At 48.3% G+C, this 15,046-nt stretch overlaps 4 protein-coding genes across 4 annotated transcripts; 1 reads left to right on the top strand and 3 right to left on the bottom strand.

Moving 5' to 3' along the window:
* Positions 1 to 985: 985 nt before the first annotated feature.
* ONS95_012011 (uncharacterized protein) lies at positions 986 to 1,718 on the bottom strand (the record flags this gene model as incomplete). Its single annotated transcript, XM_058505619.1, has 4 exons — positions 986 to 1,063; positions 1,314 to 1,370; positions 1,421 to 1,593; positions 1,688 to 1,718. The coding sequence occupies 4 exons, from the start codon at positions 1,716 to 1,718 to the stop codon at positions 986 to 988; spliced, it is 339 nt and encodes a 112-aa protein (XP_058358141.1).
* Positions 1,719 to 2,582: 864 nt separating this feature from the next.
* On the bottom strand, positions 2,583 to 4,681 carry ONS95_012010 (uncharacterized protein). Its single transcript, XM_058505618.1, has 7 exons — positions 4,518 to 4,681; positions 4,387 to 4,445; positions 4,313 to 4,335; positions 4,237 to 4,247; positions 4,147 to 4,176; positions 4,008 to 4,091; positions 2,583 to 3,960 (listed from the first exon to the last, which is right to left on the bottom strand). The coding sequence occupies exons 2-7, from the start codon at positions 4,430 to 4,432 to the stop codon at positions 3,261 to 3,263; spliced, it is 894 nt and encodes a 297-aa protein (XP_058358140.1). The 5' UTR covers positions 4,433 to 4,445; positions 4,518 to 4,681; the 3' UTR covers positions 2,583 to 3,260.
* A 127-nt stretch (positions 4,682 to 4,808) lies between these two features.
* Positions 4,809 to 10,174, top strand: DNA2 (Tripartite DNA replication factor; the record flags this gene model as incomplete). The annotated part of the gene is made up of 5 exons (XM_058505617.1): positions 4,809 to 4,936; positions 4,990 to 6,495; positions 6,546 to 6,638; positions 6,689 to 7,183; positions 7,232 to 10,174. Exons 1-5 carry the CDS (start codon positions 4,883 to 4,885, stop codon positions 10,172 to 10,174), a joined length of 5,091 nt encoding a protein of 1,696 aa, XP_058358139.1. The 5' UTR covers positions 4,809 to 4,882.
* A 71-nt stretch (positions 10,175 to 10,245) lies between these two features.
* Positions 10,246 to 14,921, bottom strand: ONS95_012008 (uncharacterized protein). The gene is made up of 6 exons (XM_058505616.1): positions 12,414 to 14,921; positions 11,803 to 12,297; positions 11,700 to 11,752; positions 11,392 to 11,649; positions 10,984 to 11,246; positions 10,246 to 10,585 (listed from the first exon to the last, which is right to left on the bottom strand). Exons 1-6 carry the CDS (start codon positions 14,764 to 14,766, stop codon positions 10,534 to 10,536), a joined length of 3,474 nt encoding a protein of 1,157 aa, XP_058358138.1. The 5' UTR covers positions 14,767 to 14,921; the 3' UTR covers positions 10,246 to 10,533.
* Positions 14,922 to 15,046: the final 125 nt, after the last annotated feature.

Genomic DNA, 15,046 nt, shown 5'->3' with positions numbered 1-15,046 from the left:
TAAGAATCTTGCATCGATCGTTGTCAAAACTGTATGTAAACGATCATTCAAGCTGTGCTTCAGCGGCCCTTTCTCCTCTCTATCAGATGACGAATTTGCACAGACTTCCAGTGCCAGACCCGGTACTGGCTCCTCCATCAAGCTGACACAGAAAGTCGTCATGGGAAAACTGTTCCAACTACAACAATAGAGTGCGAGTCTTGCCCGATCTGGGAAGACATGGGGGAAACAGGATGAAAGGAGAAGCAAAGTTGTCCTGAGTTGTGAAAATGGCAGATGATTGCGTTCTTAGAGACGTTGACCTTGAAAATGCTCCTTGTGTATGGAGATGTATTCAATCTCAGTTCAGGATAAGTGCATTTACTGCCGCGCTTCATTGTAGCAAAGATAAATAGAATGACCACTGCCCACTTACCGTATAATTGAGAAAGAGTCAAAGTCAAGTTCAGCCAACAAATTACAAGTCATAGCAAGCCATTCGAATTTCCAAAGCTATTACTACTTCGAGTATGGGCAAGCGACCATAGCCGAGACCTATGTGGAGCTGTAAACATTCCAAACTTTGAGCCAATGATTGGATGAATAGTCACAAGTCACGCAACTTTAGGGCGAAAAACGCAAAAGAAGTCTGGCATGTATGTAAGTACCGAGTACCAAAGAAACAATTCATAAAGCAGAAAACAAGCCAAGAGCAGCCAGCAGAAAGACACCCAGAAACATGGAACCCTGTTGCATTCCCACTCCCATGTCTCCCAAATAGCATGTACCAGTCGTGTGCATACCATTAGATCCTTCCCATACAACCCCCCATTTCCGGACAGCGAACTCCTCAAACGCCAAAGTTCTGCTTCAGCTAGCATGACATGAGACAAAGGGGTATAGGTGCGTAAGTCATTCCAGTGAAGATATTTAGACTGGTTGTGACTGCCGGTGTCTTTGTCGAATTCCGTGCTCGTGGTGCAGAGTCAATTTCGTCTGGAGTCATCTACTTCTTCTTGGTGGCCACGACTTTGGTCTTTGGTTTAGCACCATCGGTACCCTTGATCTTCTTGGTACCAGCAGCCTGCAAGACTCATGCATTAGCAATGCGAATCAGAAGTTGGGGCTGGCAGTCAAATATGAACGAAAGAGCTTGTTGTCTCATGATTTGGAAATAACAGAGCAGTGGTAAGAAAAACAAGATGCATGGAAAGCTTTCCTCGTCACTTAATAAGGATTGCATGACATTGAATATGGGTTCCGGGTGTGGCTTTGAGACACGGGTCTTGAGACGCGTCTGACGATGATCATAACAAAGGATCTTTAGAACGCACCTTCTTTGCTGGGTTGTTGGTAATAGCTCCTTCGACCTTCTTGACAACACCCTTAGCCTAAAGAATATATTAGTAATGTGTTGAAAGTATAAGGGCAATGACCTGACCTTGGTAGCAACAGAGGTCTTCTTTGCTGGTGCAGCCTTCTTCACACCCACTGGCTTGGAGGCCTTTGTAGCGGTGGCCTTCTTTGGTCCTCTCTTTGCACCTGTATTGGCTGTAGCGCGCTTTGTGGTGGTGGTCTCTGCGACCGTTGGGAAGATTCTCGGCTTGGAGTTTCCTAGATATGCGGTTCAGCGAAGCTCGAGGTGGTTACGCGCTGAGCTATATTAAGCTTCTGGCAGCAACAGCACAAGGTTTTAGTAAGAACTGACCGGTCGCTTGACGAGTTCCTTCGCGTGCCATTGTTTCCTGCAAAGACATTAGCATGAATGTTTGTGGTTGAGGTTTGCGCTGAATTGGCGCATCTCGAGGACGCGTCTCGAGAGGGCAACAATGCGGCCAGGAACTTGGAATATACTTACGGTGTGGGGTGGAATTGAGCGGGAGAGACTTTAAATTGGTAGAAGAGTTGTCGCGTGAGACGAAATGATCTTGAAATGGAGTTGATAAGTTCGTTCGAGTTTTGTTGGTGGTAGGTTGTGGTTGAGAAGGAAGGAAGAGGGCGGAGGTGTGTTGTTGTGCAGCGATCTGGGAAACGCTAAGCCGGGGCTGGGCTTTGGAGCGGATAAAATGAACAAGAACCTCCCTTTGAAAAATAATGTATGATTTGATTTTGAATTGAGCTAATCAGATATAGAATTAATAATTCAGTTCTTAGCCTACAAATATCTTGAGATATTCCTGCTTGTTGCTTTGTCTCTGTGATTCTATTTATATCACGTGTAAGGCCTCCCTTTCGGCCCCCCTTCAACCGAGTTTCATGACTGTTGTGATTGCGAACGTCCTGATAGAGTTTGGGCACTCGCTTGTCAGTTGAATCGTTCTACTGACGATCGATATTGAATGCTCTAGAAGTCTTTGTAAATTTGGAAGAGAGTGTTATAGTAAACTGAACTCTCGCTGTACTGGTATGTATTATGTGAGCGGGACAGGCATCGTTGATGGTGAGAAAGGTTCACATATGGACAAAATGAGCATGTAAACCCTGTAATATCAAGCTTGTATATACAGAAATCTGTGGAGTAGTCAAAATAGAATAGTAATGCAAGCGTTCTTGTACAGGCTCTAGGATGCCTTGTCAAGTTGATGGAGCTTTCCATACCAAGATGCCGTTGACAGATGATTACACCAGCCTGAGAAAGTAGCCACAAACATACTGGAAGCCTCTTCTGACACAGTGGTCTCTGCTTGGGAATACTATTGCAAATTTGATGTTTGAGCTGAAATAAGGAAGCACATGCTGACGGTGAAAGGTAGCACCCATCCTGGTAGGCGGTGGCAAAGTGAAATACAGTTGCAATACGCAAAGAGCACACTTCAACCTCCATTCTCAAGGCGAAGAAGCACTGTGTATTATGTTGAAATCATAGTCTTTAAGCTAAAGTGCGAAATAGAGTGTTCAAGTATAAGACAAAAATCACAGCAACTTAGAGAAGATGTCAACACAGGTAAGCGAGGCTTGTAATGTAAACGGCTCCGGACCTGCTCAGCTGTCGAATGACGAGCATTCCGGGCGGTACTGAAAAATTACCTATAATGGACGAAACGCAGAAGAAAAAGAACTGAATAAAGACATGAACTAGAGCAAAGTTCAAGTTTAATGAGCGGTAGTGAAACTTGGAAAGGACTTGCAATAGAATATATTTCTTTTACGAAGACGAGACTCTAACCCAGGCTTGTAAGCCGTCTTGATTTCCAATGCTCTAACCATGTCCACAAAATTTACAGGGGATCATCTGGAAAATCCGAAAAAAAAGGCTGCAAGTGAAAGGTCCGCATATGCATCTACTCGGCCTTCATCTTCTTGAAGAAATCCATGACTCCTGTGAAAACCACAAGGAGGATACCTCCGCCTGGACCTAATCTGAGAACCTTTGGCAAGAAACCCTTGTATAGAGCTCCGAATCCCTCTTCCTTGAAGACAGTGCCAACTGCTGGCCAGGCCCAGTTGTACTTGGGGATAGAGCCAGCGACTTTTGGACTGTTTTGAATACGGGATTTGACCACATCCATGGGTGTGTTAACGATCGTACCAATGGTTCCTCCGGTTGCACCAGAGAGCAGATCGAAGCCCATTTGTGTAGTCTTGTTCTCTGTCTTTGGTAGGAGTTCGCGAACTTGGAAGATACACCCGAAGTAGCCAGCGTTCCACAGAATGTGTCTCCACATGGTACTTTCGAGCCCGTTGTACAACGCCAGGGGTCCCTCGGTCTTCACAGTCTTGACCACGACATCCATCATTCCCTTGTATTGCGAGGTCCGGTCCTGGAGACGAATCTTGACAAGCTCGAATGGGACGACGACCAGCGCCTCGGTTGCTCCAGCAGTTGCTCCGGTAAGTACTGAGAGAGATTGGTTCATCTTGGCCACTCCGAAGGAATCGCGGTAGAACTTGCCCCAGGCATCGTTGGCAGCGAATTTGGTTGCGCGCTTGGGAGCTTCCATCAAAATAGGAGCCTCGATACCACGGTACAGCCGAGAAACACTGGATATATGTCAGCTTCACTTCCGACTTGTGGTAGAGTGACATGCCCTTCATTTCTGACAATCTTTCTGAAACAATCCACCATGCCGCTGTATGCATCTTCTCCAGTTGCTTTCCCAGATTGCAGTTGTCTGCCGATTGGTCAATTCCTTTTGGTCGTGAACTTTTCGATGGCAAGGCGCTTACATTCTGGTCTTGACGACGTCCAAAGGGTACCTGCAGGACCAAGTCAGCTATGGTCTAAAGTGTCGCATGCACAAAAATGGGGGCACTTACATGACCAAGATCTGTTGAATACGGGTGCGCTTTAGCTCTTGCTACTTTCATCACAATTCCAGTAGGGGGAACATACTTCAGAGACACCAGCGACCGCACCTGCACATCCTGTGAGTTTCAATTGGTAGATTCAGGGATCGAGGAGCTCACCTGCGGCAAACTGGTAGATGAACGGTAAAGGTTTATCTTGAGACATTGTGGCGGTGGCTCTACAGCAGATCAGTAAGTGATACTCGGAGGTCCAGCCAGAGATGGAGATAAAGAAGGAAGTTATTTCGTACCAAGAGTATGGATGTTCTGGAGGTGTAGTGGGGGAGCTCCGGAAAAGATATCAACCATGGAATCTCGAAAGCTCGGGATTCAGAGAGCCAGGGAATGGCCCCACATCAAGCTAACCCAGACCTGCCCAGTGCTCAAGCCCAGCCTCTGGACACCTCAGGGATGGGCTTGATGGGGCAGCCTCGCAGCCAAGCAGAGGTGCATGCACACGTGACGAGACCCTTCGCGATGCCAAGATAACGCGGTCGCGTTAATGGGCAGCCACGGTTCGCGTAGTGTTTACAGAGTGACAACTTCTACATCCGAGCTGTTTGGGTTCTTCATTCAATTTTGGGCCCCCACTACCGCAAAGGCAGTGAATCAAAGGATGCCTCAGCTCACTAAGTCTTTCTCCGATCAGAACCATTCAAGTAAAGCAAGAGTAAGTTCATTTTTGCTCCCTTGCCGAGGAAGTCCAGCTAAACTCTTGTGAAGCAGCACGCTAGAGGACAATTCCACAAGAACAAGAGTTTTCAAGGACCTCAAACTACAAGATCCGAGTCGAAGCCACTTCAGGAGAAGCCCCCGATCCCAGTCTCGACTGCCACCAAGAACAAGCTCAGTGCATTTCACTTCGACGGACAAGCGAACAAAGATGATACAAAGCAAGTGGTAAATCTGCAATCGGATGATGAGAAGGAGAATAAGGGGGCAAAGGGGAGGGAACCTGTGACAGAAAAGGTTATTGGGGGACCAAAGGCATCTCAAGAGCAGCCAACGCTTCCAACCTCGGCCAGAAAGCCATTCCCATCCACACCAGCAGGCAGATTGGCTTTGCCAGACTTGATTGGCATGGGCGATGTACAACGGCCTGTGCAGAGTGTGTCCCCAGATGAGCGGATAGAATGGGACCGGAAGGAGAAAGGGCTTGGGTCTGAGTCATTTGGAGTGATTCGCAGGGCAAGAAAAAGAGCACGAAGCTCCTCACCAACAGGATCTTCACCCGCTCGCGCTCTACACCCACAAGTTGACCCAGGATCCGAGTTATGGGGGCGTTACTCGTTTAGCGGACCCAATGCACCAACACCTCAAGGACCATCCGTTCCTGCCCTCGCACACCTCATGCAAACATCGTCACCTCAACCCACAAAAGAAGGAGCCACACCTCGATCAGGGAATAGTTTAAGAAGGGCCAATAGTTGTGGCAACCAATTTCCCAAGCGGAGGAGGATTGGAGGTTCCCAGAATGACGATGTCTTCACTGAATCAGCTGCTATCGGGCCCTCCAAGCTCTCTGTCTTAATTGAGAGAGTAGCGGAAGGCTTGTCACAACCACAAGGCGCGACGCCAGCAAATGACCGAACAGATTTTCAAAGCGACCGCATGTGTTCAGAAGTCGAGGACGACTCCCCAATTCAACAGAGCCGACTTCGAGAAAGCGAGTCTGCGCCGAAACACGGCTTCGAGGAGCATCCTACAGCACAGCCAGATGTAGACGCACTTCCTGCTCTACCGGACCATTCAGACTCTTCAGACTATGGGGATTTTGAGGACGACGAGTTTGATGACTGCCTACTTGACGTTTCCGACCCGAGTGCCCAGGTGAACTCAGCTCCAATTTTCGCTCCAGATCCGCCTCCACAGGCCCGCTCAGCGGTCAGATTAGAGACGAACCTGCCGGCTGTGGCTTTCTCTAGACTAGCTGAGCCTGTCCCTGCTCCTCAAGTGGAAAAGGATGAATTTGACGATTCAGACGATGATATGTTCGAGGCTGGTCTAGAGCACATTGCATCCCAATTTGATCCACAGATTTCCATTGCGAAGCGAACATCGCCTATGGTAAAGGATGGCAGTGGAAGTGCTCGGCAGATGAGAAGAGTACCGTCCAAAGCAGAATCGGAAGATGAGTTTGGTGATGGAGGTCTAAATGATGACGATTTTGAAGCTGCTGAAGTTACTGCAACACAAGCTATCCAACAGACTGGCAATAGTCTTTTACCTGTACGTGCCAGATATTCGTAGTAATATACTATTTTGCTAAGGTCCTATAGTCCACACAAAAAGCAGCCATTCAAAGGTATCTTGTTACCACTATAATTGAATCCGAGTTTGAAAATGTGAGGGGTCGCATGCAACAAGAGAAGGTAAGATAACTACACAACATCTCGACTTAATAGCTAAGTCAATAACGTAGGTTCTGATTCTCCAAGCCGAGGGCTCGAAGATACCCAGGGCAGTCCACCTGAGAGGTATCTGGGTAGAGACACCAGTGACAGTTCAAGCATTTGTTCATGTCATTGGCCTTTTCGATAATCATGGACAGTGTGTTGTTGACGACAACGTCAACTTGTTGATCCTCCATCCAGATCATCTCATCTCGTCAACGGTAGTTGCAGACTCGTTTGGCTGTACTCGCCGAGCTGTCCTTCAAGATCGAGTCAAAGCGACAAGTGACTCTAGTGCCCCCTTGGTGTATGGCACAATCTTACATGAGATTTTCCAAGCAGCCATGCTAGAGAATCGGTGGGACTCGGAGTGGCTCGGAACACTCATTGAGAAAACAGCTATCCGTCACCTAGAGGAGCTGTATAATATCAAGAAACAGGTGCCGGATGCTGTGGAGCACTTGACGAGCAAGATGCCCGAGCTACAGGGATGGGCAGAATTGTTTATTTCTTCGCAACCAAATGTCCGTCTCCCCATCCTGCTCTAATATGTCTGAACTAATGCAGTGTAGCCGGACGCAAAGGTCAAAGCTAATAATGGAGAGACAGCTACTATGTGTGTCAGCAAGCTTCTGGATGTGGAAGAACACGTATGGTCTCCTATGTATGGCCTAAAGGGTAACATCGACGCTACTGTTCAGGTGACCATGCAAGATGGCGCTGAACATCGAACGCTGACCGTCCCTTTCGAAGTGAAGACAGGAAAAAATCCGTCTGCAGCTCATCGAGCCCAGACAGCACTTTACAACCTCCTTTTATCCGATCGATATGATGTCGAAATTGCGTACGGCATCCTGTATTACATGGAAACCTCAGAGACGATCCGAATTCCTGCAATCCGACATGAACTTCGACACATGATTATGCAGCGGAATGAACTCGCTTGCTTCGTGCGAGAACGCCATGCTCAACTTCCTCCTATGTTGAAGAAAGAAAACATGTGCAATCGATGCTACGCGAAAGTTCCCTGCTTCATCTACCACAAACTCGCAGATGATGGTGATGGAGAGACAAGTGGAATGAAAGCTAAATTTGACGAGGTTGTCAAGCACCTCACGCCCAAACACAAGGAGTTCTTTCTGAAGTGGGACGACCTACTTACTAAGGAAGAGAAGGAAAGTCTTAAATTTCGCCGAGAACTTTGGACTATGCTCAGCTCTGAGCGTGAGAAGCTGGGCAGATGCTTCTCCAATGTCATCATTGAGCCTGGTTCGGCATACGAGGAAAAGGACAATCCCAAGATCAATCGATACAGATACAGTCTTGTCAAGCCAGACCCACCACCAGGATTTTCTTTCCTTGATTCCCAAATCATAGTCGGAGAACCAATCGTCATCTCTGATGAAAAAGGACATTTTGCTCTTGCAAACGGATTTGTCACTCATGTTCGGAAGAAGCGTGTCACTGTAGCTGTTGATCGCCGACTGCACAATGCTCGCATTCGTCAACCTGGATTTGATGAGATTGAGAATCAGGTCTTCGCTAGCATCATGGAAGTAGCACCTGAGGGCTCCTCACTGGAAGAGGCAGACGGGAAAATCAAGGAAGATCCTATAAGATATCGACTGGATAAGGACGAGTTCAGCAATGGCATGGCGACAGTCCGAAATAACCTCATCCAGGTCATGTCAGATGGTTCGTTTGGGTCTCGACACATCCGCGGCTTGGTCGTTGACCTCAATGAACCTCGCTTCAAGACTCAGGCTACCGCATACGTCTTGCAGGACCGTGAGAATATCAACATTGATCAGAGAAGGGCGATCCAGAAAGTGATGAGTGCTGAAGATTATGCTCTAGTCCTTGGTATGCCCGGAACCGGCAAGACCACCACGATTGCCCATATCATCCGAGCTCTGGTTTCCCAAGGCAAGACAGTGCTCCTCACATCATACACTCATACTGCGGTCGACAATATTCTGTTGAAGCTGAAAGATGACAGTATCCCGATTCTTCGCCTGGGGGCAATCGCGAAAGTTGCCATGGAAGTTCAAGAATTTGCGACAATGGCAGCGACCACCAAAACATCCTTCGAGGAGATCAGACACGCGTGGCATGACACCCCCATCGTCGCTACCACTTGTCTTGGTATAAACCATGCCATATTCAGCGAACGTACCTTCGATTATTGTATTGTCGACGAAGCCTCTCAGATCACCCTCCCTGTTTGTTTGGGACCCATTCGCCTCGCTAAGACATTCATCCTCGTTGGCGATCACAACCAGCTTCCACCACTTGTCCAAAACAAAGAAGCCCTCACAGGCGGTCTAGATATAAGTCTTTTCAAGCACCTCTCCGACATGCATCCCAGCTCGGTCGTCTACCTCGAACACCAGTACCGTATGTGCGAAGATGTCATGGCACTGAGCAACAATCTCATCTATCAGGGACGTCTCAAATGCGGTAGTCAAGAAGTAGCCAACAGCCGGATATCAATCCCCAACATCGACGCCCTCAAATCCCACCACTACACACCTTCCACTCTCTCCCTGGCTCCCAAATCATTCTGCGCAGACGGCGCCAACTCCAATTCATGCTGGATTCGCCACCTAGTTGACCCTTTGACAAAAGTCTCCTTCATCAACACCGACCCACTGCTTCCCCTCTCCCGCGAAGAAGCAAAAGGCAACCGCATCGTGAACCCGACTGAAGCAACCATCTGCACCCAACTAGTCGAGTCCCTCCTCACAGTCGGCGTCCCCGCCTCCAGCATCGGCATCATGACACACTACCGCTCTCAGCTCTCCCTCCTCAAACACAGCATGCGCTCGCACCCAGAGCTAGAAATGCACACCGCAGACCGGTTCCAAGGCCGCGACAAAGACGTCATCATCCTCTCCCTCGTGCGTAGTAATGAAGCTCGGTCGATCGGTGAGCTGTTGAAGGATTGGAGGAGGATTAATGTCGCGTTTACGAGGGCGAAGACGAAGTTGCTGGTTGTGGGAAGTAAGGAGACGCTTGGTGGGTTTGCGAATGCGGGAAAGCACGAGGGGGAAGGTGAGGAGGAGATGGAGATGGTGGGTAGGTTTGTCAAGTTGATGGATGGGAAGGGGTGGATCTTTGATTTACCGAAGGATGCGCTGACGGATCATGTCTTTGAGGTGGGAAAGACGCAGACCCAGACTCAAGGTGCTGGGAGTGGGAGGACGACGAGTGCCAGTCAAGGGGCGCCGCTTGGTGTCAAGACTGATAACTTAGGCGGCGCTGGTGGAGGAAATGCACTTACCGCTGAACTGGAGAGGAAGAGAAAGGGTCTGAATGAGAGTGGCACTTATGGCAAGGAGAACGTGGGGCTGAATCGCAGTCCGATATCGATTATGAAGAGTGCTGCTGGGAATGGCAGATCTTCACTGGGACAACTAAGACAGCCCATGAAGAGGGTAACGGGTATGAAGCCGTTCAAGCAGCCGAGTATGATGAGTACGACGATGGATATCATCAATGATGCGAGGTCTTGAAATTGAGTATCGAGATATTGGGATATGATACGGGCTAGGTTGGTTTTGAAACTGGGAATGGTGTTTGTTGGAGTACCAGCAGTGAAAAATGGGTATGCATAGGATAAGATGGGTTCGGGTAGTTTGTTTGGAGTATGGCGATTGGGTATTGAGCGAGGCGTTCTGGGTATACACTTATTAATTGGCTTTTTGAATATAGCTAGGATAGAAAGAGCAGCTCTGAGTCTGTTTGAGGCTGCCAATACTGGAGATAAAGTAGGCTACCGGGTATGGATGGATAGATATATATACAAAGTCGATGAGACTGAATTAAAGACTCGATTCGATGAAGTACATGTACAAACAATGGGTTTCCTTCATCAATGTGGGTGCGTGATATCTTCGTACAGATCTGCGTCGATGGGATTGAAGCTGTAGACAGGTTAGCGATAATATGAACAGCAAGTAAGTTTTGCACCAAGTGAAAAGAAGGGAAGAGAGTAAGAACGACCAAGGCGATTTAGGATGGATAACTTGTGCTGGCGCTGGCTATAAGAATAACACTGACAAGACTTGATTGTCAGAAGCTAACTTCCACATTGGCAAGTGACCCACCTGGTCACTTGCCAGATGCACATAAAAGACCCAGCTAAGGCCATACCAGTGCTCGATCATAGCGTTTCCTTACTTCAAAACCCCCCTATGGCAAGTATTCAAACCACACCAGATTAGGGGTCAAGCAGAAACACTCGAGGTAAACAAGCAGGAAAACTCGTAATCAAGAATAAGCGAGCCTTCAACAATGGAGACAAAAGGAAAAAATAACATACCCTCTCTCCCCCACAATCTCCTTAGTATACTTCTGCAGCTGTTCTAGTTGCTGTACACATCCTGTCAAGCTCTGACTATACGAATAGCTGTATATCTGAGACCATTTCCTGCTTTCGCGCTCGAGGGTGTCGACTTTCAGATCGGTGTTCTCCCTATTAGTGGCTGGATTCAAGGTAGTGGTATTTGTGGCCTGGAGAGCTTCGAGTTCGGCCATATGTGAGAGGAGGCGTTTCCTTGCAGCGGCTGCGTTGGGAAGATAGCGCTGGGATGGGTATTAGTAACTTTTTGGTCTTGATTGCGTTTTGATTTGGAGATGGAGTTTGAGTTTGGTAATAGATTTGGTCGGCAAACAGTAAGAACATTCCAGAGCAATCAGTGTATGAAGGAAGGGAATTGAGAACACTTACAGGCACTTTCTGATCACCTCTCAAAGCACCAGCAAGCAGATATAGATTCATCAAAATCGCAGCCACGGCATCTCTCCGATACGTAAGCAGGCTTTCGACTGCTTGCTCGTCGTCGGACATGTAATGTGGGTGGAAGAAGAGCGAGGATTGCCGGACGGAAACGAGGTACTCGAAGAAGCGCTCACAGCCGTCGATTAGTGCCGAGTAGGGCAGAGGGTTGAAGGGGCCGCGGAGACGGATTTCGTGGCGTGTTAGAGCCTTCTTGTGTTAGTGGAGAATCTAAACATGAGGTAGTGGAGAGGACGGACCATGAGCTGTCTGATACGGACGAAGCCCTCGCGGAGGCGACCTTCAAGCATTTCTAAGATCGTTAGAAGGCGTCCACGACCTTGATACCTTCAGATTGCTTACCAGATCTTGCTATGTCTTCTGTCGTAGGTTCCTCGCCCTTCTCAAAGTAGACATACTTGGCTACCACACCACGATAGATGATACTAGAATATATCATCATGGCAGCCAAAGCTTTTCTCAACTCATGCCTTGCCACAAATGGCCATAACACCCAATTAACAACCACCGCAGCAACAACGCCTATGACGAAAGCCAAGCCACGAGTCCAGGCCATGTGGACGATTGAAGGTAAACCGTCATTGGCTTTGGCGCTGAGTGAGACAACCGTGAAGGAAACACAGCCTACGATTCCGGAACGAGGATGCGAACTTTGTGTGAAACGATAGATCATGGGTAGCATGTATATAGCTGCGAAGACGGCCATCACGTAGGGATTGCCGTCGTTTGCCCCGTAAGCTAGCCCTCCCCATACTGCACCGAGGATGCAGCATAGGCAGCGGGTGACGAGATCTTGGATGTTGCCTCCAACTCGTGGATGAGACATTACCCACACGACTAGTGTTCGTCAGTATCTTCTATTAATTCAGTGTATAACGAACAAGTATGAGATATGTCGGCGACTTCTGGTAAGAAATATGAATACTGAAGGGCATAAATAGTCTTGGACTTACCAACTACAGCCCACCAACTCTCATTCTGATTCCACCACCCCCTACTCTGCTCAAGCCAAGCAGGAACTGACAGCAGAGACGTGGTTATAGCAACTTTGAGTGCAAATCTTGTTTCAAATCCTTGAAGTCTATGGAGAAGCTCCCATAACCTGTATCTAAATAGTTTCTTCTTAGACTTCTTAGACTCTTCCTTCTCTTCCTCATACTTTCCAATCGTATCAGTCCTCTTGACTGGTTGGCTTTCCTCCTTTTCATCGTGGTGCCTATGCTGTTGTGGGCCTCGAGGAAGTGGTTTGTATACATTTGCCATCCCTTGCATGGTTCTAGCAAGTTGATTCTGGCTCTGGAAATAGAAACCAGCTGTCAAGCCGCCACGATCATGGCGGACTTGGGCATTGGTACGCTGAAGTGCCTTCTTCCAAGGGTAAGAAGGTAGGTAGAGCCTCCATCCTCGCTTTCTCTGCTGCATTTCCATTACTTTCACAAGCAATGCTTCCACTGTCCGTGCAGCCTGTCGTATAGGATGCACAAAGAGAAACAGTTCTACGACCTCGGGGTGGTCGGAGTAAGTTGGCGGCAGATCCGGATTGTCCATTAGAGACTCTTCTTCGTCGTCATACTTGATCGTAGCCTTGCGAAGTTTTGTTATTGAGACCAAGATGTCAGTGGAGACGTCTTTCGCAGGACCAAAGTACTTTCGATGTCCTGACATGTCCATCAGAACAGCATCACATCGTGATAGTGAAGTTCTCATGCAGGAGAGTAGTTTCGATGTTGGATCTGCCAATCTGCTCGCCACAAGTCTGACTGCTTTCTCGCTAGTCGATGTTCGGAACATCGCGGGAAAACTTTTTGGGGTATCGATGTCAATGACTACATCATCTGCACCTCTCCCACTTGCTACTTCATTGTCGGGAACATTCACGTCTGTTCCTCCAACCTTTGACTTGGAAGATCGACCTCGACGCTCCTCGGCTGGAAAGTCTGTTCTGGGAGAATCGAAGTTATCAAACAGTTGAGTCTCCGTTTTGAGCGAGAGCAGTGATCTAATAACACCCTGCATAAGATTCCGTAACGATGCGACATCTGACGGTTGGAAACGGGTGATTGAAATATCTAATACTAGATCTCTGTGAGCTTGCGAAAGGTTTACAAACGTCCATGCTAACTGTCGGTGTAGCGTGAGATGATCCGGCTGAGGAATGTTAAGCCCATCATGCATGACTCCAAAAGCATCGTGAAGCGAAACTGCCAGTGATCGAGCTCCAGCATCGGGGAATATGGTGCAGCAAATCAGCATACACAACGCTTGTCCAAGTAGCCATGGGATTCCATAGTCGAAAAGCTTCTTCCAATTCACTTCTGCAGCCGTATCCGCCAAGCATGTATAGCTAATCGCAATGCCCGCGCAGATGACAAGCTGATAGAATCTCACCAAATAACATCTGAGTGCTGCAATTGCGCCCATAAAAACAACAAGGAAAGCAGCTAAGATGCCTCCGAAGCCACGTCGAGCAACGGAGGTAGACGAAGAGAGCCAGAGTGCAAAAGCGCCCCATCCAAGGCCGGTGGCCGAACCGAGGATTGTGAGTACTGCACCGTCAACTTGCGCTCCTATGGATCGACCAGGATGATTGATGATGACAGAAATGACCATGATGTAACTGTATCGTCCCAGCCACTCCCTTATGACTGGTACTAGACACAATATGTACGCAATGAAAAATGCCAGAAAGGACTTAATCAACTTGATACCAGCTCTAGAGGTGGTCACAGCTGTGATCACATCCTTGATCTCGTGCCATTGGCCAGGTAAGAAAGCCTTCGGAGACTGAGGATTGGTATTTTTGAATGCTGCAGGGAGCGTATATTCGGCATCTCTCATCAAATCCTCGTGATTGACTTTGGGAGGCTTGAAAAATGCTGCATCGAAAAAGCCGTCTCGAGTCTCTTCCACTCCATACGTCTCAAGATCCAGGTCTAGATCGTGCAGCAGACTTTCTAAACGACTATGGCTCATGCTCGTCCGGGGAGTAGCCGGGACAGAGCCTGCTGGACTTCTCAACGATCCTCTGGATTTCCTTGGGGTGTAGGAGCCCATATAGATACTTGACGCGGATGATCTTGGATCACCTGACGGTGCTGGAAATCGGATATGCTTTCCATGCTTGCCAGAGCCAGAGCCAGAACCCGACCCATCATGATGACTCCCGTGAGATTTTCGCCGGCGATACAGTCCAGATCCCTTGTCCTGGGCATTTACAGCGGTCGTCTGACGTCTGGGGCCGAAAGAAGGTGCTGTGAAGAGCAATTGAGGTGTCCCGCCTTCAGCAGCTTTTTTCGAAGATGCCATTGACACGCTGCATATCAGGCATATTTCAAAAGGACTTTCTTTGGCCTTGGCTTCGGGGTGTTTGTTTACTCGTCAAAGGAAAGTGAATGGCAACCGCGCGTCAAAGCCGTTGGGATTGAATAATGAGTGGCGGCTAAGAACATGGCAAAATGAGGGACGGCAAAGTAACGTACCCAGGCCCAAGCCCGAGCCCAAGTCCAAGCTAGGCAAGACAAGACTAGTCAATTCTTTTTGTAAATCTAACCGAACGCCTCCCGTGTGCATCTCTTTCTCCGATAAA

The sequence above is a fragment of the Cadophora gregata genome, assembly GCF_030347475.1.
Source record: "Cadophora gregata isolate MNR1 chromosome Unknown scaffold_6, whole genome shotgun sequence".
NCBI lineage: Eukaryota > Fungi > Ascomycota > Leotiomycetes > Helotiales > Ploettnerulaceae > Cadophora > Cadophora gregata.
This window is presented reverse-complemented; position numbering and strand designations above follow the sequence as displayed.